We start from the raw sequence: 22,641 nt of genomic DNA on the forward strand, positions 1-22,641 counted from the left end.
GATATATACACATGTATATACTCATACTTGCTGCCTTCATTCATTCCCTGTCACCACCCTGTCACACAGGAAACAGCATTCCCCCCTTTTTCACCTGTATATATATTTTTTTTATTATTATTATACTTAGTCGCTGTCTCCCGTGTTAGTGAGGTAGAGCAAGGAAACAGACGAAAGAATGGCCCAACCCACCCACATACACATGTATATACATAAATGCCCACACATGCACATAGACATACCTATATATTTCACTGTATATGCACATATACATACACAGACACATGTACATATTCATACTTGCTGCTTTCATCCATTCCCGTCGCCACTCCGCCACACATGAAATGGCACCCCCCTCCCCCTGTGAGCATGAGGTAGTGCTAGGAAAAGACAACAAAGGCCACATTCATTCTCACTCTGTCTTTATCTGCCATGTGTAATGCACCAAAACCACAGCTCCCTTTCCACATCCAGGCCCCACAAAACTTTCCATGGTTTACCCCAGACGCTTCACATGCCCTGGTTCAGTCCATTGACAGCATGTTGACCCCAGTATACCACATCATTCCAATTCACTCTGTTCCTTGCACGCCTCTCACCCTCCTGCATGTCCAGGCCCTGATTGCTCAAAATCTTTTTCACTCCATCCTTCCACCTCCAATTTGGTTTCCCACTTCTCGTTCCGTCCACCTCTGACACATATATCCTCTTTGTCAATCTTTCCTCACTCATTCTATCTATGTGATCAAACCATTTCAGTACACCCTCTCCTGACTCAGAGGGTGAGAAATGTTCAGGGCGTCACTTTAGTACTGTTAAGGTAGGATGGTACTTACATTAAGTAAATAGTTGCTTTAAGTTTGGTATGAACAGTATTATTAAGCTAAAATACAAAGGCATTGATAAAGTAGCTTAGAGTAATTATGGGATTTGGCTGTGGATAGAGACTACACAACATCCAGATTCTGGATATAAACAAACGAGGCTGTTGTCCGTCTGCTCTGGATGCCACCTCACAAAGGTGGGAAAGGCAGTTAGGTATAGAAATTGATAAAGATATTAGTAATTGAGAAGAACGTACTAACCATTTATTGTATATGGTAGTGTATTTATGTATATATCCTTGGAGTTATGGGTGAAAGAGTGCTACCCATACATTTCCTGGTTTATAGTAGAAGGCTTTTAAGGGCAGGAGTAGGGGTCAGAAGGAGCTAATCAAATTATTTTTGTGTAAGGCTCTGTTGTTTGCTCTGACATTACTCTGCTGAGGCAGGAAGACAGTATGAGAAGACTTGCTTCATGTGTTCATATATACTGTGAGTCCCACAGTAGTCTTGAGCAGTGAAGTGTAGAAATTTGGGTGAATGTTGAAAATGCATACTTAACAGTAATTTCCAAGAATTTAGATTATCTGGAACACCCACATAGGCAGCATTGCCATGTATTGCCCAGCACACTTGTGCTCATTACATGATATTTCTCTGTAGGTATAAATGTGTTTAAGATAAATTCCCTGAAAACAAGAATATGATGTTTCTCTTTTTAACTCTAAATTTCATCATTTTTTCATATGCCTGTGTGTCAAGGGTATGGGCACCTGGGAGGTGAATCAGTTATTGTTCACTGATGACATGGGTCTATTGGTATAGACTTGAGAGAGAAACTCTTGAGGCTTGTGACATATAGTTTTGTTGATCATGCAAAAGGAGAAAGTTGGAAGTGAATATTAACATGAGAATGGTGATGAGATGCAGCAGAGAAGTGAGACAAGATGGTTTGAAAGTAAGTCTTAATGGAGAGGACCTGGAGAAAGAGGAATGCTATAGATACCTGGGGGTGGACTTGGAAGCAGGTGGAACAATAGAGGCTTAAGCAAGTTGTAGAGTGGAAGAGGGGTAAAGGTTCTGGGAGCATTGAGAAGTGTGTGGAAGGATAGTTCACTCTTTGTTAAGACAGAGGGGTGGTTTTGTTTGAAGGCATAACCGACTCACCAGTGTTGTATGGATGTTGAGAGAGTATGAAATGACAGTGTGAGGAGTAGTGTGGTTGTGAGTGGAGTATGATTTTGAAGGCTGCTGTGTGTGCTGATGTGGTTGGGATATATGGAGATGATGAGTGAATAGAGACTGACTTCAGAGATTATACATGTCAGAAGTGGAGGGAGCAGTGGGGATATGGAAACCAAAAAGGAGATGGAAGGCTGGAGTGAAAGAGACTTTGAATTATGAGGATGAAAGTCTCACATGGGAAAGAACACATTGGAGCATTGTGATGTACAGGGGGCAGTGTGCACTAAGTTGGTGGAACTAGGGCATATGAAGCAGTCAGGGGAAACCAGAGAATGTTCTGTGTATGGGGGCTCTGGTTTTGGTGCATTGTACATAACAAATAAAAGAGAGGATGTGAGCAAATGAGGCTATTGTTTGTCTGATCTTGGGATTATCTTGCTGTTTTGGGAAATGGCAAAAGAGTATGAAAAAAGTTTTTATTTTATTTTTTGGTAACTTGAAGGATGAAATTTTTTTTTTACTAAATGTACACTTTTTATCAGAAAGTATTCGGCAACCAAGTGAAGATCAACTGTGTGGACCCCTGCATACCATCTGACCCAGAGACATGTTCTATACCACCTCGGGGCCCAAAGCAGCAGCACTTCATCTTCCCTCGTCTCCCTAACACATCATCTGTTTCATTCTATTATAGACAGGTACAGTTTATACCAGGATATTGTTCTGAGTTCAGGCTTATGCACTCCTTTTAGTGCTGCACTCCATGGGTATTTATGCAATCATGGCCATTCAGAATGGTACTGCACTCCATTTAGTAGCCCCAGGCATATATGCAGACATGTTCACTCTGAGTGACTGTACCCTGATCTGGTACTGCTTTCCATGTAGTAGGCTTGGGCACAAATGCAGTCATGTCCATTCAGACTAACTGGACCCTGACCTGGTACTGCACTCCATGTAATAGGCCTGGGCACAAATGCAGTTGTGTCCATTCTGACTAATGACCCTGACTTGTTACTGCATTCCATATAGTAGGCCTGGGCACATATGCAGTCATGTTCACTCAGACAAACTGGACCCTTACCTATTATTGCACTCCATGTAGTAGACTGTCTGATCTTATGATTTGCTATTTTGTTCTTTCTTTGATCATTCCGTTTTTACCTTCCGTTCTTTTGTGTCCACATATAGTGAGCCTGTGAGTATGAATGTGATAGCCAGGACTTAGAAGTATGGATGCTCCAGCAAAACATGTTCACTGTGATATTAATGGTGTGATGTGATGGCTTGTTCTACATACGTAGACTGCCTAGATAGGATGTGATGATTTTGGATGTAGGAAAAATTGTTTCATGCTTATTAATTGTTCTAGTGAGCATTAGTTTCATGCTTATTAATTGTTCTAGTGAGCATTAGTTCTTTATGCAAAGTATCTGTAGTCATTACATTTGATGATGTATCACATATGCTAGTAAAGTTTTATTGCAATTTGTGAAATAAGCAAAGTTTTTGAAAATTATGTTGAAACTTCTCCCTTGAGAAGACAGTGTACAAAACATCTTTATGCTTGCTATGCTCTGTAGGTCACACTGTAAAATAAAAGTAGATGAAACAGCTGAATATTAACTTGTAACAGTAATGTTATTGGGTTTCAGGTTGCAGGACCAGAAATTCTACGGCACTGTCGCTTGGTTCAGGCCAGCTGTGGGGCAGCATGCCATGCACACACCGAGAATCAGAGTATGTATTAGATGAAAGAATTAATGCATCAGGATAAGCAGACATAAGAATATATATATATATTTTTTTTTTTTTTCAAACTTTGCCATTTCCTGCGTTAGCGAGGTAGCATTAAGAACAGAGGACTGGGCCTTTGAGGGAATATCCTCACCTGGCCCCCTTCTCTGTTCTTTCTTTTGGAAAATTAAAAGAAAAATGATGAGGGGAGGATTTCCAGCCCCCCGCTCCCTCCCCTTTTAGTCGCCTTCTATGACACGCAGGGAACACGTGGGAAGTATTCTTTCTCCCCTATCCCCAGGGATAAGAATATATATATATATATATAGTAATTTCAGCTAAAGCATAGAGCAACTGGAACTTTATTAGACCAAGAAATTACAGTTTGCTGCATAAATAGACTTTCCTTTATGCCAGCGTGGCAGAACTTGTAGTAATATTTCTAGACTTGTAGACTTAGTGTTCTGTACTTGTAGCTCAAGGACTAAGGTAAGTTATTATTTTTTGACATGGTTTACTGTAGTTGAATTTTATGTCCATCTCATTTGTTTAGAATTAGTTAACCATTTATTAACATGGAAACCAGCCTCACTTCTGTTGTTGCAGCAGGCAGTTGATGTGTGCCCTTCTGCCATAAACTTTACCTGATTTGCAGTGTTAAAAGTGTGTTGTTGTAAAATGTAGTTGGTTTTGAGTATAGACAGCATAGAATTACCTATAAATCTGTCAGTCTGTATTTTTTTTTCATACATATTCAACATGTCCTGCATTAGTGAGGTAGTGTTGAGAACAGACGACTGAGCCGTAGAGGAAATATCCTCACTTGGCCCCCTTCTGTGTTCCTTCTTTTAGAAAATTAAAAAAAGAAATGGGAGGGGGAGGATTTCCAGCTCTCTGCTCCCTCCCCTTTTAGTCACTTTCTCTGACACGTAGGGAATACGTGGGAAGTATTCTTTCTCCCCCTCTCACTTTCATGGTGTAGATCACTGTAAGATGAAATTTCATCTTCACACATAAGTTGCATGGGTTTTGAGGATAATATATATGAGAAACCAGTTGAATAAAGTGATCATGTAATGCTAAAGTTTGACTTGGTGGAAGATGAGGATGTTAAAGGAACAGGTGCGTATGGATGGGAATGAGTGAAAATTTTCACGGAAGAGGAAAAGAAGGATGTGGAATTCTGCTGTCACCAAGAGTATGGGATGGTGTTGCAGAGCATTAATGGAATGGATCAAGAATAGTGTGGGTGAAAGGAAAGATTGGGATTGTGAAATATGCTTGGGTATGTATATATGTGCCTTTGAATATGAAGACTGCATGAAGTAAGGATGAAATGAAGCTTTTCTGGAGGACTTTTAATGACTGAATAAATGGTTTTGAGAATGAGAGAAATGTAGTCGTAATGGGTGGTATTAATGTGAAAGTGGGATGTGATGGAATTGGTGAGATAGTCGGTAAATGGGGAGTGCCTGGAGTAAATGAGAATGAAAGCTCTCTTGTGGATATGGTTGATGAGAGGGGTTTATACCTTTTGAACACCTTTTTTCAGCACAAAACGATTCACAGATATACATGGATGAGGAATGATGGAAGAGAAGAGCAAAAGGCTTTGATTATGTGGTAGTGGATGAAAGATTGAGAAAGGCTGTGCTGGATGCTAGAATCATGAGAGGATTGTTTTGAGACTCTGATCAAATCATGGTTCTTGTGAGGATGAGGTTCAGGGAGAAGTATAAATCAGGAAAGATGTAGGGAGGAGTATGAAAGCAGTGTAACTGAAAGCTTAGATGGAAGTGCAGTGAATGTAGGAATGCAGTCATGTGTCAGTAAGGTGTTTAAAGTGTTAAGAGAAATACTAGTAAAAGTTGTAAAATCAGTAGTTGGATACAAGGTAGTGAAATACAGGAATGAAAAGGGCAATGCATAATGCATGGTGGACAGAAGAGATTAGAAATGCTGTTGAAGAGAAGAAAAAGGCATGTGGTAGATTGCTCAGTAGAAATGTACCAGTGGAAGTTCAACAATGGATGGAAGAATACAAAATATGTAAGTGGAATGTTAAGAAGCTAATAGAGGAAAGCAAAGAAAGAGTAGATGAAGATGTTGGAAGAAATTTAAGTGAAAAGTTTCAGGATGACAAGAAACTATAATGGAAGGTGAAAAAGGAAAGAGGTGGATGTAAGAGTGGAGATGTTGATGTGATAAGTAAGGAAGGGGAATTGTTGAATCAAAAGGAGGAAGTGAAAGGAAGATGGAAAGAGGTTTTTTTGAAGAATTGATGAGTGTGGGAGAAGGGGAGGCAGCAGTTGTTACATGCATAGGTAGGGAGGAGGGAAGGAAGAGGATACAAGTGCAAAGGCTTATAGAAAAGAGGGAGGTAAGAAGGGTAATAATGAGGCTGAAGGTAGGAATGGCACCTGAAGTGGATGGGATTACAGCTGAAATGATGAAGTATGGAGGAGAAAGTGTGATAGAGTGGATGCATCTTATATGTAATTTAGCATGGAAACAAGGTTGTGCCAGAGTATTGGATGAAAGCTGTTCCTTTATTCAAAGGCAGAAGTGAGAAGGATGCATGTAGTAGTTATAGGGGAATAAGTCTGTGAAGTTTCCCTTTTTAGGAATTGAAATACTAGGAGAGGAGGGTTTTCAGAATCCCGCTCCCACTCCTTTTAGTCGCCTTCTACGACATACGGGGATTACGTTGCAAATATTCTTTCTCCCCTGTCCCCAGGGACTGAACCAGGGCCTGGGCATGTGAAACATCTGGGGTAAACCATGGAAAGGTATGTGGGGACAGGAGATGGATAGGGTGCTGTGGTTTCAGTGCATTATACTTGACAGCTAGAAACTGATTGTGAACGAATCTGTTTTCTTGGCGCTACCACGGTCAAGCAGGGGGTAGCAATGCTGTTTTCTGTGGGACAGGGTAGCACTGGGAATGGATGAAGGCAAGCAAGTATGAATGTGTTTATGTGTATTTATTTATATGTTTATGTGTATTTGTTGATATGTATATGTATGTATATGTGCATGTACGGGTGTTTATGTATGTGTATATTCACATATGACAAAGAGGATATATGTGTCAGATGTGGATGTGGAAAGGGAGCTGTGGTTTCGGTGCATTATACATGACAGCTAGTGACTGAGTGTGAACGAATGTGGCCTTTGTTGTCTTTTCCTTGTGCTACCTCGCGCACATGCAGGGGGAGAGGGCTGTTATTTCATGTGTGGCGGGGTGGTGACGGGAATGAATAAAGGCAACAAGTATGAATTATGTATATTTGTATATATGTATATGTGTATGTATGTATATATATGTATACGTTGTAATATATAGGTATGTATATGTGTGTGTGTGTGGACGTGTATGTACATACATGTGTATGTGGGTGGGTTGGGCCATTTATTTTGTCTGTTTCCTTGCGCTACCTCGCTAACGCGGGAGACAGCGTTAAAGTATGATTATATATGATTATATTAATAATGATAAATGGTGGAAAAGTATTTAGCAAAAGGTAAGAAGTTGTGTACAGCTTTTATGTACCTGGAGAAAGAGTGTGAAATGAGGTGAGTGGAATAAGGATATATGGTATTCCATGGCTTTTTTGATATATATGTATATGGATGGAATGATAAAGAGAGATGAAAGCAAAACTAGGGAAAAGGGGTGCAGAGATGGAGTGTGGCAGATATTGTAGCTAATGGCAAGCCTGTTTGTGGTTGATATTGTGCTGTTTGCAGAGAGTGAAGAGGAGTTGCAGAAGGTTGTTAGTGTGTTTTATGATGAGATAAGACCCAAACATGAGATGTAATCATGGAAACTACACAAACCTTAACAATTTGTGTGGTGATATAGCTTGAGAAATGTAGTTCAGTTGCTGGGAACCAGTGTATTGTAATGAAAGGGTCTGTGAAGTTTACAATAGAATAGTAACATGAGTACCTGTAGCCTCTTATACAGAGGTAGGGTTAAGAAAGAAGGAAGAATACTTTGGTAAACTATGGTAAGATGCAAAGAAGCTTTGAGATGTGCAGTGGTGAAGATGTGAGTGGCACTCCAACTAGTCAGCATTTGCAAGATATAGGAGTGCAAGAAATGAGTATAGCAGTAGAAGAAAGAAGGAACAAAGACACTTTGAAAAGAATGTTGTGGACAAGGCAGGAGAAGATAGAAGACTTTTTGATAAAGTCATAAGGAGTGACTTTAATCAGGATAAGAAATTCAGGTGTATGAAAGTGATATATGGACATTTGAGAGACTGAACAACAAACCCAAAAGTTTTTCCAAACACCAGTGAGATGGTATGAGGAGTTCTATCCCTGATACCAGTGAGATGGAATGGGAAGGAGGTTTTAGAAAGCGTTGAGATATTTAGAAAAGACTAACAATACTTAAGGTTCTTGACCAATAAAAGGCTCATGGGCCAGATGAAATTTCATGGTATGTGCTGAAGATTCATGCAGGTGCCCAAGACAGACCTCTAGAAATGCTGTTGAAAATGTTGCATGAGAAGGGTAAAATGCCAAGGGAGCAGAAAAGGCTAAACATCTTATTTATCTTTAAGAATGGAGATTGGGAGGATATGCTGAATTACAGACCAGTCTCCCTGACATTTGTGGTTTACAAGGTTCTGGACAAGGTAATCAGAAAATAGATGGATGACTCTCTTGAGGAGAAATTACCTAAGTGAGAGCACAGAGTTTTAGGGAAAGGAGGTCTTGTGAAAGGAAACCTATTTATTTCTATGTGACAGTGAACTCTTAGATAAAAGGGAAGGTTAAGTGGATTGTTTGCATCTTGATTGCCATAAAGCATATGATACTGTACTTCATGGTTGGCTGATTAAGAAGCTGGGTCATCAAGCAGGAATGAATAGGAGACTCCATTGATGGATAGATTATCTTATTAGAAAAGAACAAATGAAGCATGTAAGTGGAGGTCACCAATGGAGCACCACAGGGTCCTATACCTGAATATGTGTGTAAATGAGGAAAGTGAAAAGTGAGGAGGATTGCATCAACTTATATGAAAGTCTAGACTGACTCTGAAGTTAGTCTGGTACATGGTTGATGAAATTCAACCTGAGTAAATGTAAAGTAATGAAGACAAATAAGCAAGAAGTTGGCTTCAGAATTGTGTGTGTGAAAGGACTTAGGAGTTTGCTCCATACCTGTCACTAGAGTTCTATAGTTGGAGAATGATGAAGGAGGCAAACTGTCTTTTGTCAATCACTAGAATGATTTTCAAGTATATGGATAAGGAAATATTTAGCAAGGCAGCAAAGATGGTACCAGAATTAAGAGGTGATTGATAATACAGAGAAAGGCTGGAAGCCTTAAATTTGCCCACCACATGAAATTAAGTAAGAAACTTATTGAAAAGAATGCAGAGAAGTAGATTTAAGTTTAAGATTGGTGGATGAATGGAACAAGCTGAACAAGGATATGTTAAGTGTGGAGAGAATACAGAGATTTAAAAGATATGAGAGAATGTTCAAGAGATAGGGCTTCATGGGTGTAAAATTCCCTCTTCGTATAGTGCAAATGAATAATTGCATACACAGTTCGGACAACTATATGGATAAGGAAATATTTTGTAAATTATTCACAACATACAATAGACCAAAACTGGATTATTCCTCCCATTTTGGTCACTGCACATGAAGCAGTATCTGCTTTTACTCTTTTCACATCATCTTTTCAAAGATGTATTTCCTTTCCATTTTTCTTTTTCATGATGTTTCCTATTTTCTTTCACTCATTTGATAACGAGGAAAACATATGTATAGATCACATCGTGGTATTGTGATTATGAATGAATGCGATGGAAACTTTATTGAGTTCTTGAAAATTTGCCAAGTGTTTTATGTTACAAGGCTTGATGAATTCACTGAATATAGTACATGTGGTGGATGAGAATATTCTGTTTGGGGCTGTTTGTGCTAAGTATTTGAAGTAATACTCAGACTAGGATACAAGTTGATACTGTAGAGGCTGGTCCTCACTTACTGACTTTTGTCAAAGTGGTCATGTCATATATTAATCACTTTTCTTTTTCCATTATGATTATGTTTTGACATTATGAATGTTTTGCAGGCATCCTTGAAGCTTCAGGTGTGTGTTCATTCCATGCATCTCGTACCATTCGTTTAAGTCTTGGAAGGGACACTACCATGGAAGAAATTGACTTAGCAATTCAAGACATCAAACAGGCAGTTGAGAAGTTGATTGGGCGATCTGTGTAGATATGTAAGAGTTTGATGTCATACATCATTTTTAGCTTCATTAGAGCCTCAGGTCTGGAAAATGAGGGAGGCTTTATTATGAGTACATAATATTTTTTTTTTTATGAGATACTTAGGCAATCAGAAAACAAAATCCAGTGTAAATAAATGACTGTTTGGTACCATCCTACATTCATGCAGATAATTATTTTATCCACCATGGATTTATTTACAGAACATTATGAAAGTTATTGCATGAAGAGTTGACTCATTATAGTTTTGATTTTATTAAATTCTTAATAAATTCTATGCTTAACTTATTTTGGATAAATGTGTTGCTACTTATGTTATTCACCTTAAAATATTTATAGTATGAAGATTGGATTATCTATCATGATAGATTTGTTACATAATTATATAATTTGTTAAGTCTCTTTACAGACTACTTCAAAAGTAGTGTATTCATATCATATTCATAATATATATAGATGAGTAAAATATCACAAAATTGATAAGCAGATTTGTACTTAATAAGGTTTTTGTTTTTCCCAAATTTAAGTCTATGTGATTGTATATTCAGGGTGTGTAAGATAGTAATTCTCTGGCTGAAAGGCATAATTGCACTCTTGACTGTCAAGTGGTACAGTAGTCATATTCAGATTCTTTTTATTAAAAATGTTAGATTCTTGGAAATATAAGTTTTATAGGATGTGATGGTTTTCATCAAGGGTGCATGAATAAAACAAAATTATTGGTTAAAATTTTTCATTATTATTATTATTATTATTATTATTATTATTATTATTATTATTATTATTAATTATTGTTATTATTAATGTAATATTATAATTATGATATGTAGCTGGGACAGTGGTGGGCAGAGTTAAGGAGCTCCTCTCTGTATGAAATTGTTTCTGTAGAACCACTTCTTTTTGAGGTTCGTGGTGAGGTATAATGATATTTTTGGACACCAAATCATCAAAAGAACTTGATGGATAATCTGTGATATGTTCTATTTTGCGTGTGTTTTCGTGACTAGTGTGACAGGTTGGTGTGGATCTCAGTGGTTATAGTTGGGATTATACGAGAATTCAAGGAAATGTCACTTGCATCTTTAAAATCAGTTTGAAGTCTGGAGGTGATCATTGAGGGGAACTTTTTAGCCAATCATAGTTTAGATTCAACTATTGGCTGTGAGGGAAATTATAAAAACGAAATGGTTTTGATATTTTATCTCTTCAGTAGCATGCATATAATTAACTTATTTTTGATAAATTATTTTTTCCAGTTTTGAAGGTTAGATCTTGTGACTTGTAATTTGTATGTCCACTCATGATTTTAAATAGGACTAAAATTATTTTACAACATTCAGTACACTATACTTCTTTAATCATGGATTCTGTGAGGTTAAAGCAAGTAAATCCATGTTATGTTGATCCATGTATGTTAATGAAAAAAGTGGTTGGTAAGGTTTATGAAATTTATGGTAAAACTATTTAACAGGTTTACTTGAAGAATTTTTCAAATTATGGAATATCCAGCATAGACATAGAAATATGGTTAGAATATATACCCTTCAATTGTCAAATTTAAAAGAGAGCCACTACATAGTTATCAGGTGATTAGTATATGGTGATTGTGTCATTGTTAGATATAAAAGGACACATTTTAGATGAAATTTTCTTCATAGAATTCTTTGGTTCAATGAATCAGTAAAACCATATTTCTCCCGTTGTGAGAGGTATATTGTGAAATCAATTCCTTTTGAGTGTGATATAGAAACTAATCACTAATTTTGAATAATGCTGTTGACATTAATGGATTAACGTAATGTTTTTGCATTCCTTATTATCAAATTGCTGTTTAAACTTGTGATCTCAGTAGTGATTCAGGAAAGTGGTAATTATATGGAAACTTGTCATATGTTTCTTTTTGATGTCCAATGAATAGTTTACATGATTCTGGTTTTATATTGTGAGAAATTGTTTGTATTTGAAGGTGACTTTTATTTCATATAAATATTATATTTTTTGAGAAGGTTTGTAAAATTTTAGCTTTAAATGTGAGGTATTTGACATTTGTGCCATGTTACTAGATTTTGATTTTGTCATAATTGGCTAAATTGGCTGGTACATACATATTTTCATTGTAATCTAGCTTTTGTGAATGAGACTAGCCCCTTATGATGACCTGTTGTAGGTGTTTGGGCATGTGATATTTTGAATTACACTGAAGACGTCATGATAACTTCAGTGAAGAGTTTTGTTCTAAGGAACAAAGTTACCATGATACGTTTAGTCCATGGACTGGTTGCTGATTTGATTATTTAGACGTGATTCCATTCAACTGCCTAGGTTATTGAGCCTGTTAAGGCCAAGTGATAACAGCTACCCAAAAGAGATACAACTTTTAGTTGTTAATGGTAATTCTAAGACTGTACACTTTTACTTTGTATGTGGTCCATGACTGACTTAGACTGGTTGAACATGGTATTTCTCAACTCCTGGGTTACAGTAATAGTGATAGAGTATGAATATGACTCAAGACTGATTTTTTATGAAATTTTTTTTTTTTTACCTGGCTCATTTATCCTTTTCTCCGTGCATTTTTTGTCATTTCACTGTTATATTACTGGAAATTTTACCCATAATTCTTTGTATTAAGAGTTATCCCATAAAGACGTTCATGCTTTATATTTGGGAGACTGTTAAGATCCTTTTTCCAAAGTTGAGCATGGCAGAATAGTTTGCACCAGACATCACAGTTCCTTCTGTGTGCAGAGCTGATTAGCCAGTCTTGCTTACCAACTAATACTTTTTCATTTTGCTGTTATGTAGCTACTTCACTCTGCAAGACAAAGCTCTTGAAAGTTTGTATGCATGTGATGACATCTTTGAAAAATTTCATTTTTGAATTAGCTTTTCTCTTTGTCCAGGATAACTTTTAGAGAGAATTGTTCTTGCTTCATTTATTGCTTTTCTCTTTGTCCAAGATAACTTTTAGAGAGAAATGTTAATAACCATGTTCTTTATATTCAAAATTTAGATTTATCTGCAGTGTACTGATTCTTTGTGAAAATATACATTTGAAGATATTTTTTAATACTTCCGGCTACTTGGAAGAAGGATATTTCATTGAGTGATTTTTTTTATTTGGATGCAACATTGGGACCATTCATGATTAAACAAGCGAGTCAGATAACTTTTTCTGCCCGTCAGGTGAAGTTAGGGATTAATGCCATTCTCACTTCACATAAATTGTTAATGTATACCTATACCCCTGGACTATATCTTTTATTTCAAATAGAATTACTCCAGCAGAATCTCCAGGCACCTCACTGATTGCATGATTTTAGTAACGTTGAAATAATATACCTTGATTAATGGGAGCTTGCTGTGGTATTCATTTTGATATTTTTTGAAGTGGTGAATAAGGTATAGTTTCTCCATTTTTTATAAGCTGAATCTTTTGTAGGTTATGATGGATTGAAACCTAGCTTCACACTCCATCTTGGTTGAGCATGGAAATTTGTTCATCCGCAGAGGTGTAGGGTCTGTATAGTATCTAATACATTAAGCACTGTTATCGTGTGGTAACACTTGTCATTCTAGCAACCTACTCAAATATGAAATGGTTGTCATATTTTTGTTTATATATGTCATCTTAATAATTTTATACCTCCATTCATAACATCACATCATATTTCCATTTAACAACTGTAAGCTCAAGGTTTTTATTACACTTTTCTTAATAAGAGAATGCAGAATTTATGGTTCATCCACTGAGCTGTAGTATTGGTTCATATACAAAAGATGCACTGCTTCAGTTGTCCCATGAATATATTATATTAATGAAATTACTAATTGAAGCAGTATTGTATTAAGTTTAGGGAATATTGTTTTGCTTTTGTGATAATTTTTACTTTTTTTATTTTATATTAATTTTTTTTATTTATTGATATTGATATTTTCCAGTTTCATGATGCTGAAACAGCAATAGTTTTGTACATTTAGAATAATGCATCTTAAAACTGCCATTAGATGTTAACTTCACCAGTGTTTATATCAGATGTTAACGGTAAGTGTAGCAGCATTTGTCACAGTCTAAAGTTTTACCATAAAAAAGTTTATATGAGTATTTTGAGATGCAGTAAAGGATCTGGCATCAGTAGTAGATTAGCTTTCACAAAGAATCACAGTAGAATTGCTTACATTAAAACTTGCTCAAGTAATTTGAGAAGCCTTTTTTTATTAAAAGAAATGTAGCCAGCAGAATTTTGTTTCAAATTTTTGTTGTAATTGCTTGCCTGTTTGCTTGTTTAGTGCTTTCCTTGTGATCTCAGTTTATTGACTTGTAATTTTTTAAAACAAATGATATAGTTGTGAATATCACTGCACAAAAGATTTGCTACATTTTTCACAATTTGCCAAAAGCCTTGTCTGCTAGAAAGAAAATGTTATTGATATCAGGAAGATATATATTAATTTTCTTAATTGTACCTGTTGTATGAGTTAGGCTGAATTTCTTAGAAAAATGGTTTGATGTGTTGTGCAAATCATTGATTTGTAGAAAAGATGCATATACCATCAAAAAGTTTGTTATAATCAGTCATGCCATATTTATTGTGGAAACTTATTAGTCTGTAAACTCTGTGGACTGTTTAACTTAATATGGTTTGTTGAAAAAAGCTATTTTTGTAATGATATTGTGTCTTGAGATATGTAGACATGCTGCTTATGACTTGTGATAGGTTTCTCTAGTAGATGTGCTTGCTTAAAGCAGTAGTTATGATTTGTATTCAGTTAAGGAACACCATTGTGTCGTGTATTGATATACATTTATTTATGTTAGGATTTTATTTGTGAATGTAACGCTACTGGAGTTTTAACTGTGATTACTCTGACCATTTATAATTTGTGACAAACAATGGTGTTCTGCTTCTGGTTGGATTGACCTCAAGCTGAAGTTACGAATAGAGTGCCCTTGATGTTGCTCTTCTTGTGACTTTCAGCATGGGTGATAGCCTTGGTGTGTCTCCAGGAGGCCAGAATGTATAGAGCTGTGATTGATTGTGGGTTCAGTCTTCCAGTATAATGAGGAGTGGGCAGAGATTGAGGGTTTTCTGCCACCTACATCACAATGAAACAGTTAATTAGCTCACAGGCCAACACCTCCCAAGATTGAAATGGCTTAATGTTTCATAGTTGCAGGTACCTTTGGATTTGAATGACAAGTGCATATACAGTTCATTGGAGATATAACTGAATTTAGTAAATGTAAAAAATTAAACAAAGGAATACCTACTAAAATGAATATTGAAAGTGGTGATGGTACTGAGCTTTCAAACTGCTAATATGTGGCCTGAAGGGTTGCCTTTCTACAGTTAATGATTGGTATTTGGTTACTGTGGAATGAAGTTGATAAAAAGTACAGTCAGTCACTTGAAAACATTTTCATTTTATCACACAAGTCAGGTTGTTCATTGATAATAGTTTCCCAAAGGTTTTAGGTAAATACTTTTTGTGTGATGTAGTTAGTTTTAAAAATACAGGGTATTACTTTTGAAAGTACTGTATATTTATATAAGTATGGTGAAGGAATTGATGAAATAGGTGTATTAATGTTTTATTGTAAAAGAATGGCTGTAAATCAGATATGGTGCTAGATATACCTTTGGGTGACATTGATCAGATTGCTGAAAGTGAATTATTGGATCAGCTTAACTTTTACAGTGATGGCAGTAGCTGCCATGGCATATCAACAGTTGGCATTATGCAAACTTCCACATTAAAGCTTGAGTGCTGAATGTATAAGGTAACTTCGGTGCTACATTATTGTGTTCATCAAGTGTGGAAGGGTCACAAGGCAACCCAAGGTGCTGGACAGGGCTTGTCAACATCTCTTTGAAGGGAAGGACAGTCTTTCTCTCACTCTCTCTCTCTGTATTTCACAGTAGACTCAGTCTGTGAGATTGTAACACCACTAAGAGGGAAACAGTATTAAGATTTTTTTTTCCTAAACTGAACCTTTCCTCAACGCTGGGGTGATGGATGTGTGAGGACATTCCAGACATTGCTACCTGAAGAGTTATGGTGCCAATGCACCCTAAGCAAGTGCTAGATTGTTTTCCTGAATGGTATGGTTTGTGGCGCCCTATGGTTGTACATACATATATGAAATATTTTTTAGATTGTGCAAAGAAAATGATAAATCTACACAAACATGCAGTCTTGTACTTTGATGCATAACAGTCAGTCATTTATACATGATAGTGTCTGCAAATTTGTAATGATTAATATGATGGCTGTATTTTGGTATTTTGTTATAACTGCCCTTTTAATTTTGTAGCATTATTTCTTGTATTTTCACTCACAGGGCGCGTGGAGTTGCTAGTCTATGGGGTGAATGGGTTGTTATAAACATTCCCATCCACCATGCTCAAATTCTAAAGCAGCACTAAGTAGCTTTGAAAGTCCTATGTTACTCTGTTAAACAGACCAGGGAAAACAACTAAACTCATCTCTAGTGGTGCTTCAGAATTTGGGCAACTGTCTCAAGTGAAGCATGGGACACTAAACAGTTGTAGTTATAATGCTAAATAAAGCACTCAGTGTGAAGTTAGTTTTTTAAGTCCACTTCCAGTGACATACTTCTAAATAATCAATCCTCAGTCCACATTCTCTAGATAGATCTTTCTATGAACTCTAAAGTACTCCTGATGCAAAGTAAGTTCTTTTATCAAAAAAGAACTTCTGGTATATTTATTTCATTATTAGTTTGACACTGTTGATTGCAAGTTATACCACATCTCTCTCAAACTTTGACATTTTATCCAGATTTTGCCTCATCTTGTGACACATATCAATCACTTTCATAGCACGACAGTATCTTATTGTTTTTGTTCCTCAAGTGAAGTTTTGTACTACTTGCCATCCAAACACACACAGTCAGCCTGGTATAAGAGAACAAAGAATTAGTTAGGCAAGATGAAAAGGGAGGAACATATAAACTTAGAAAATAATGTAGACTTCATTGATTTCAAAAATTTCCTTTAGTTCATCAGGAGCATATTGTAGGTTCAAGAGCAGCAAATCAAGGAAGAGACTAAAAGGGTAAGAATGACCAGTTCAAGTTTTTTTTTACAATGAAGGTCACTTTAACCTCATCCCCACAGAGATAGAATTGGTTAGGGGTCTTAAGAAAGTGTGGAGAATTTCTAGAAGAGACTAACAGAATATTACAAGATCTTGAGCCATAAAAAGTTCATGGTCTTGGTAAAATTTCATTATATGTGCTGATTGTCAAGATATTGTTGACAGACTGCCTTGAAATTCTAATCAAGGTGTTGCTGGAGAAAGGTAAAGAGGAAAAGGGTAAGCATCTTGCCCATCTATAAAGGAGATGAGGAAGAGTTGTGGAACTATGGACCAAACTCGCTAACGAGTTTGGTCTGTAAGATATTGGAAAAGAAAATCAGAGTACTGTGGATGACATTGAGGTTGAATTTCTTAACAAAGGAGGTAAATACATTTTTGATAGATTTTCTTTATTTTCAATGTGTGTTTGTTTCATAAGTACCTGAGGACTGGCCGAATACATGTATATTGCCACTGTCTAATGGCAAGGTAGACAAAGGAATGTTCAAACTACAGAGGTATAAGTTTGTTGGGTGTAGCTGGGGAGCTCTATGGGAGGGTATTGATTGTGAGGGTGAAGACATGTACAGAGCACCAGGTTGAGGGAAAAATAATGTGGTTTCAGGAGTGGTAAAGGATGTGTGGCTCAGGTGTTTGCCTTGAAGAATGGAGTGAGAAATACTTTGAGAAACAAGGATCTGTATGTAGCTTTTATGGATCTGGAGAAAGCATATGACTGGGTTGACAGAGATGCTTTGTGGAAGGTTGACAAATAAATGGTGTGAGGGTAGCTAGTAGAAGCAGTGAAAAATTCTTAACAAGTGTAAGGCATGTATACAAGTAGGAAGAGGGAGAAATAGTAGTTCCAAGTGAAGGTTAGTCTCTGGCAGAGGTGTGTGATGTCATAATGGTTGTTTAATTTTGTTATGGATGGAGTGGTGAGGGAGGTAAATGCAATGGTCTTGAAGATAGGGACAAATATGCAGTCTGTAAGGGATGAGGGATGCCTGCATATTGAGTCGGTTGTTTGCTGATCACATGACTGGTGGCAGGTTTGAGTGAGAATTACAGCAGCTGGCAACTGAATTAGAGAAAGTGTGTGAAAGGAGGAAGTTGAGAACAAATGTCAATAAAATCAAGATAATTTAAAAAAAAGTGAAATGTTTTATGCACAGGGGAGTGGCCATGGCAGCAAATGGAACCAAGGAAGTGAAAGTAAGTCATGGGGGGGGGGGAGGTTCTAGGAGTATTGAGGAATGTGCTAAAGAAGTCATTATTTGGAAGGGCAAAATAGGGTATGTTTGAAGGTACAGTAATCCTGTTGATGTTGTATGGATGCGAGATGGGTTATAGTGAGGATATGTGGAGGAAGGTAGATGGGTCGGAAATGAAACGTTGAGGACAATATGTGATGCCAGGTGGTTTGATCAATTAATAATAGAAGAGAAAGGTGTAGTGATGAGAAGAGTGTAGCTGAGAGAGCTGAAGAGGGTATGCTGAAATGGTTTGGAACATGTAGAGAGAACAAGTGAAGAAAGGCTGACAGAGAGGAAATGTGTGTCAGAAGTGAAGGGGACAAGAAGAATGGGGAGATCAAAGTGGAGGTGGAAGATGCAGTGAAAGATATTTTGAGTAGTTGGAGCCTGAAAGTGCACGAAGGTGAAAGGTGTGCATGGGATAGAGTGAAGTGGAATAATATGGCTTAGAGGGGAAGACGTGCTGTCAGTGGACTGAACCAGGGCGTGTGGAGTGGCTTGGGGAAACCTTGGAAAGGCATCAGGGGTCTGGTTATTCAAAGGGGGCTGTGGTTTCAGTGCACTGCACATGACAGCTAGAGGATGGACATAAGAAAATGTGGCCTTTCTTAATCTGTTCCTAGTGTTACCTCGCTGGTGCAGGAAACAGTGGACAAGTATGAAGGAAAGAAAAAAAAATTACCTTAAGGAGGAACAATATGGTCTCAGGGAAAAAAGGTCATGAATAATAAACTTCAGATTTTTACAAAAGTGAGCTTAGTATTGGTCAAATGAGAAGGCAACTGGACTGTCAGAAAGCATTTGACACTGAGTGGTTGATTGAGAAGTTAGATCTTTAGGCATGAGTAAGGGTAAACTGACTGATAGATTATCTCTGTGGAAGGAAAAAAAGGATGTATGTCAAAGCAGGCTTCTCAAAATGAGATGAGATCATGAGTAGAGTGCCTCAGGGTTCAGTTTATGGCTTGCCAGAAGGTGTGTACTCTTATTTGCATACGTTTGCTGATGATGCGGAGGTAATGAAGGAATTATAAAGCATGGAAGATTGCATCAACTTCAGAAAAAAATTGACAGACTCCAAAGTTGGTCTGTTACATACAGTCAATGAAATTCAACCTGATTAAATGTAAAGGAATGAGAATGGGAGAGAGTGAAGGATGGTCTCAAATATGACCATCTTTTAGCAGAATTTTTTTAAGGCTCATCTGACAGAAGTCCACATCAAGACCAGGCCTTAACTGAAATATAGAAAGAATCATGAAACGGAAAAGACATGGGAAAGTACTTATGAATTTTGGAAGAAGTGAATGACCTGTCTTTTGAAATGTGCTAGGGCATAGTTATTGAGAAAAACATGTAGGTACAGAGTTCCAAAGCTTTGTGTTGGGAAAGAAGCAGGTATCAAAACGGCCCACCCTTGAGTTGCCCATGGCCACACAATATCATGCAATGCAACAGCCCGCTGAGTATTGCATGGTCTAGCTAGTGGTGGATGCACACAAGCAGCCAGCTCTCAAGAGCTGAAACCAAAGTAATACTTGTAGAAGAGGGAAAGTAAACCAACATTAAGGAGTAGGGCAAGTCAAGGTTGGAAGTTAGCCTGGGACAGTTTATAAGTACAATCATTTTCGACTCACCTCTGTCATGTAAGCATACAGAGCTAGAACCCAAATGTGAGATCAGTACTCCATACAAGGATGAATCAATCCTTTGTATAAATAGTTTCTTAGAGGCAGACTTAGCTATTCCTGTATTGTAGGGTTTCCAAGAAAGAGTGGATGATACAATAATGCCAAGTATGATCACTGAGTCAAGAGGTGGAATTGCTGAACCGAAAAACGAGCGTTGTTTGTTTTTGACAGAGAGATGGGTAGAAAGTGGGTCTGAGAGGCAATGAATATAACAAGATTTTTTTCTACACTGATATCCTGTCCATCATGGAAATGGGGAAATGACTACGCTACATCCTGACACCCAATCTTTTTATAGCTAATTTAAATCTAAACTAAAATCAAGGCTAGATAAATTCCTCACTTATCAGTATCAAAGAATGAAATCCAATTTACATGTAATCTCCAGATTCCAACAGTATTGCAGATTTTGTCTAACAGATTGGGAACTTTATTTAGTCCACACTTGTATAATTTCTAAGGTAGTATGGTCTCCCCTTGCTTCATAGTATTCATATTTTTCTCCATCCTTCTAATGCTGGCAGTTAAGTCAGGGGGCGAGGTTGTTAGTGTTATCTGCTTTCTTATCCACTTCCTACCATTGTTTCAAGGCCACCACATCACATAACCTCAGTATGAACCATCAGGTCTACCATTATCTGTCCTCATGTACTCAACATAGAAGACAAACGAATGCAAAGCTCGCTCCATGTATGCACAAATATGTAATGACATCTCTGCTTTTCCCTTGCATTCAGAACTCAAAACTCACATCCATACAACGCTAAGACTAGTTTTGCACAACCCATCTTTGCCCTTACACACACACAAGGGTAATGATGACATTAGGATCTTTATCTCCGAATATCATCTATACCTGAACAGTAGGAAACAACACCTTTTAGTACGACGATACGACCATGAGTACGATGGTACGACCCTTGAGGACTGCAGTGCAACCCATATGTACGACGAGACGACCTTGAGGACTACAGAGCAACCCTTGAGTGCGACGGTACAATCCTTGAATACGATGATGCGAACCTTGAGTATGACGGTGCAACCCTTGAGTACGGCTGTACGACCCATGAGGACTACGGTGCAATCCTTGAGTACGACGGTACGACCTTTGAAGAATACAGTGCGACCCGTATGACGGTACGACCCTTGCGGATTACAGTGCGACCCATGAGTACGACAGTGCAACCCTTAAAGAATACAGTACGACGATATGACCTTGAGGACTGCGGTCCGACCCTTGAGTACGACGGTACGCTCGAGAACTGCGGTGCAACCCTTGAGTACATCGGAACAACCTTGAGGAGTACAGTGCGACTCTTGAGTACGACGGTACGACCCTTGAGGACTACGGTGCGACTCTCGAGTACAACGGCACGACCTTGAGGACTACGGGCGACCCTTGAGTACGACGGTGCGACCCTTTAGGATTATGGTGCGACCCTTGAGTACGATGGTACGATCTTTGAGGACTACGAAGCGACCCTTGAGTACGACGGTACGACCTTGAGGACTACAGTGCGACCCTTGAGTACGACGGTAAGACCTTGAGGACTACAGTGCGACCCTTGAGTACGACGGTACGACCTTGAGGACTACAGTGCGACCCTTGAGTACGACGGTACGTCCTTGAGGGCTACAGTGCGGCCCATGAGTACAACGGTACGACCCTTAAGGACCACGGTGCGACCCATGAGTACGACGGTGCGACCCTTAAGGACTACGGTGCGACCCATGAGTACGACGGTACGACCCTTGAAGACTACGGTGCGACCCTTGAGTACAATGGTGCGCTCTTGAGGACTACGGTGCGACCTTGGAATACGATGGTATGACCTTAAGGACAACGTTTCGACCTTTGAGTACGACGGTACGCTCTAGAGGACTACGGTGCAACCCTTCAGTACAACTGTGCGACCCTTGGCAAGACAGATCCTTGAGTACGACGGTACAACCCTTGGGCACGACAGATCCTTGAGTAGGATGGCCTTGGCCTTTGACTTGACTCTTAGGAGTCAAATCAAAGGCCAAGGGGTCGTCGTGCTGGAGGGTCGTGTCTCCATGCACAAGGGTCGTCTCGCCGTACTTGAGGACCGTACCGTCGTGCTTAAAGATCGTACCGTCGTGTTCAAGGGGACAACAAAGCGGCAGCAACTGCTGCTGGCGGATCCTACGGTGACATCATCAGGGTGGCCTCGCACACTACCCTCACGACCCACGTGACGGGCGTACGTGACGGGCGTCACCCAGCTTATCTGGCTATCCTCTCTAGCTTTTATCGGAGGATCGTTGGCTGGCGAGTGAGTCCCGGAGGTCTTATCAACCACTATCAGGGCACTGCTGGAGTTACCAGTTGCCCGCATTTAACTAGACATTGAGAACTTCCTCTTATGGCGTCGGATCTGACAGGGGATGATGGTGGGGATGGACTGATGCATCTAGGACACTATGAAGAGATCCTTGACCCCTTCAACGCAACGGGATGACCCAGGGATATGATAATATGACCTTTGACCCTTGGGTCATCCCTTGGAAACACTCCCAAGTCAAAAGTACAGCACTTCCCCCGGGCGTCTGCCATC

At 38.4% G+C, this 22,641-nt stretch overlaps 1 protein-coding gene across 4 annotated transcripts in view; it reads left to right on the forward strand.

Moving 5' to 3' along the window:
* LOC139766208 (selenocysteine lyase-like) overlaps positions 1–16,596 on the forward strand; it is a 66,344-nt gene extending 49,748 nt beyond the window's left edge. For all 4 annotated transcript variants that reach the window (XM_071694513.1, XM_071694509.1, XM_071694510.1 and 1 more), the window contains exons 7-9: positions 2,552–2,707; positions 3,665–3,749; positions 9,852–16,596. In XM_071694513.1, the coding sequence (XP_071550614.1) occupies positions 2,552–2,707; positions 3,665–3,749; positions 9,852–10,000 (390 nt within the window). In that variant the 3' untranslated portion in view covers positions 10,001–16,596. The remainder of the gene's footprint in view (positions 1–2,551; positions 2,708–3,664; positions 3,750–9,851) is intronic.
* The last annotated feature ends 6,045 nt before the right edge of the window (positions 16,597–22,641 follow it).

Source organism: Panulirus ornatus, chromosome 57 (genome assembly GCF_036320965.1).
Source record: "Panulirus ornatus isolate Po-2019 chromosome 57, ASM3632096v1, whole genome shotgun sequence".
NCBI lineage: Eukaryota > Metazoa > Arthropoda > Malacostraca > Decapoda > Palinuridae > Panulirus > Panulirus ornatus.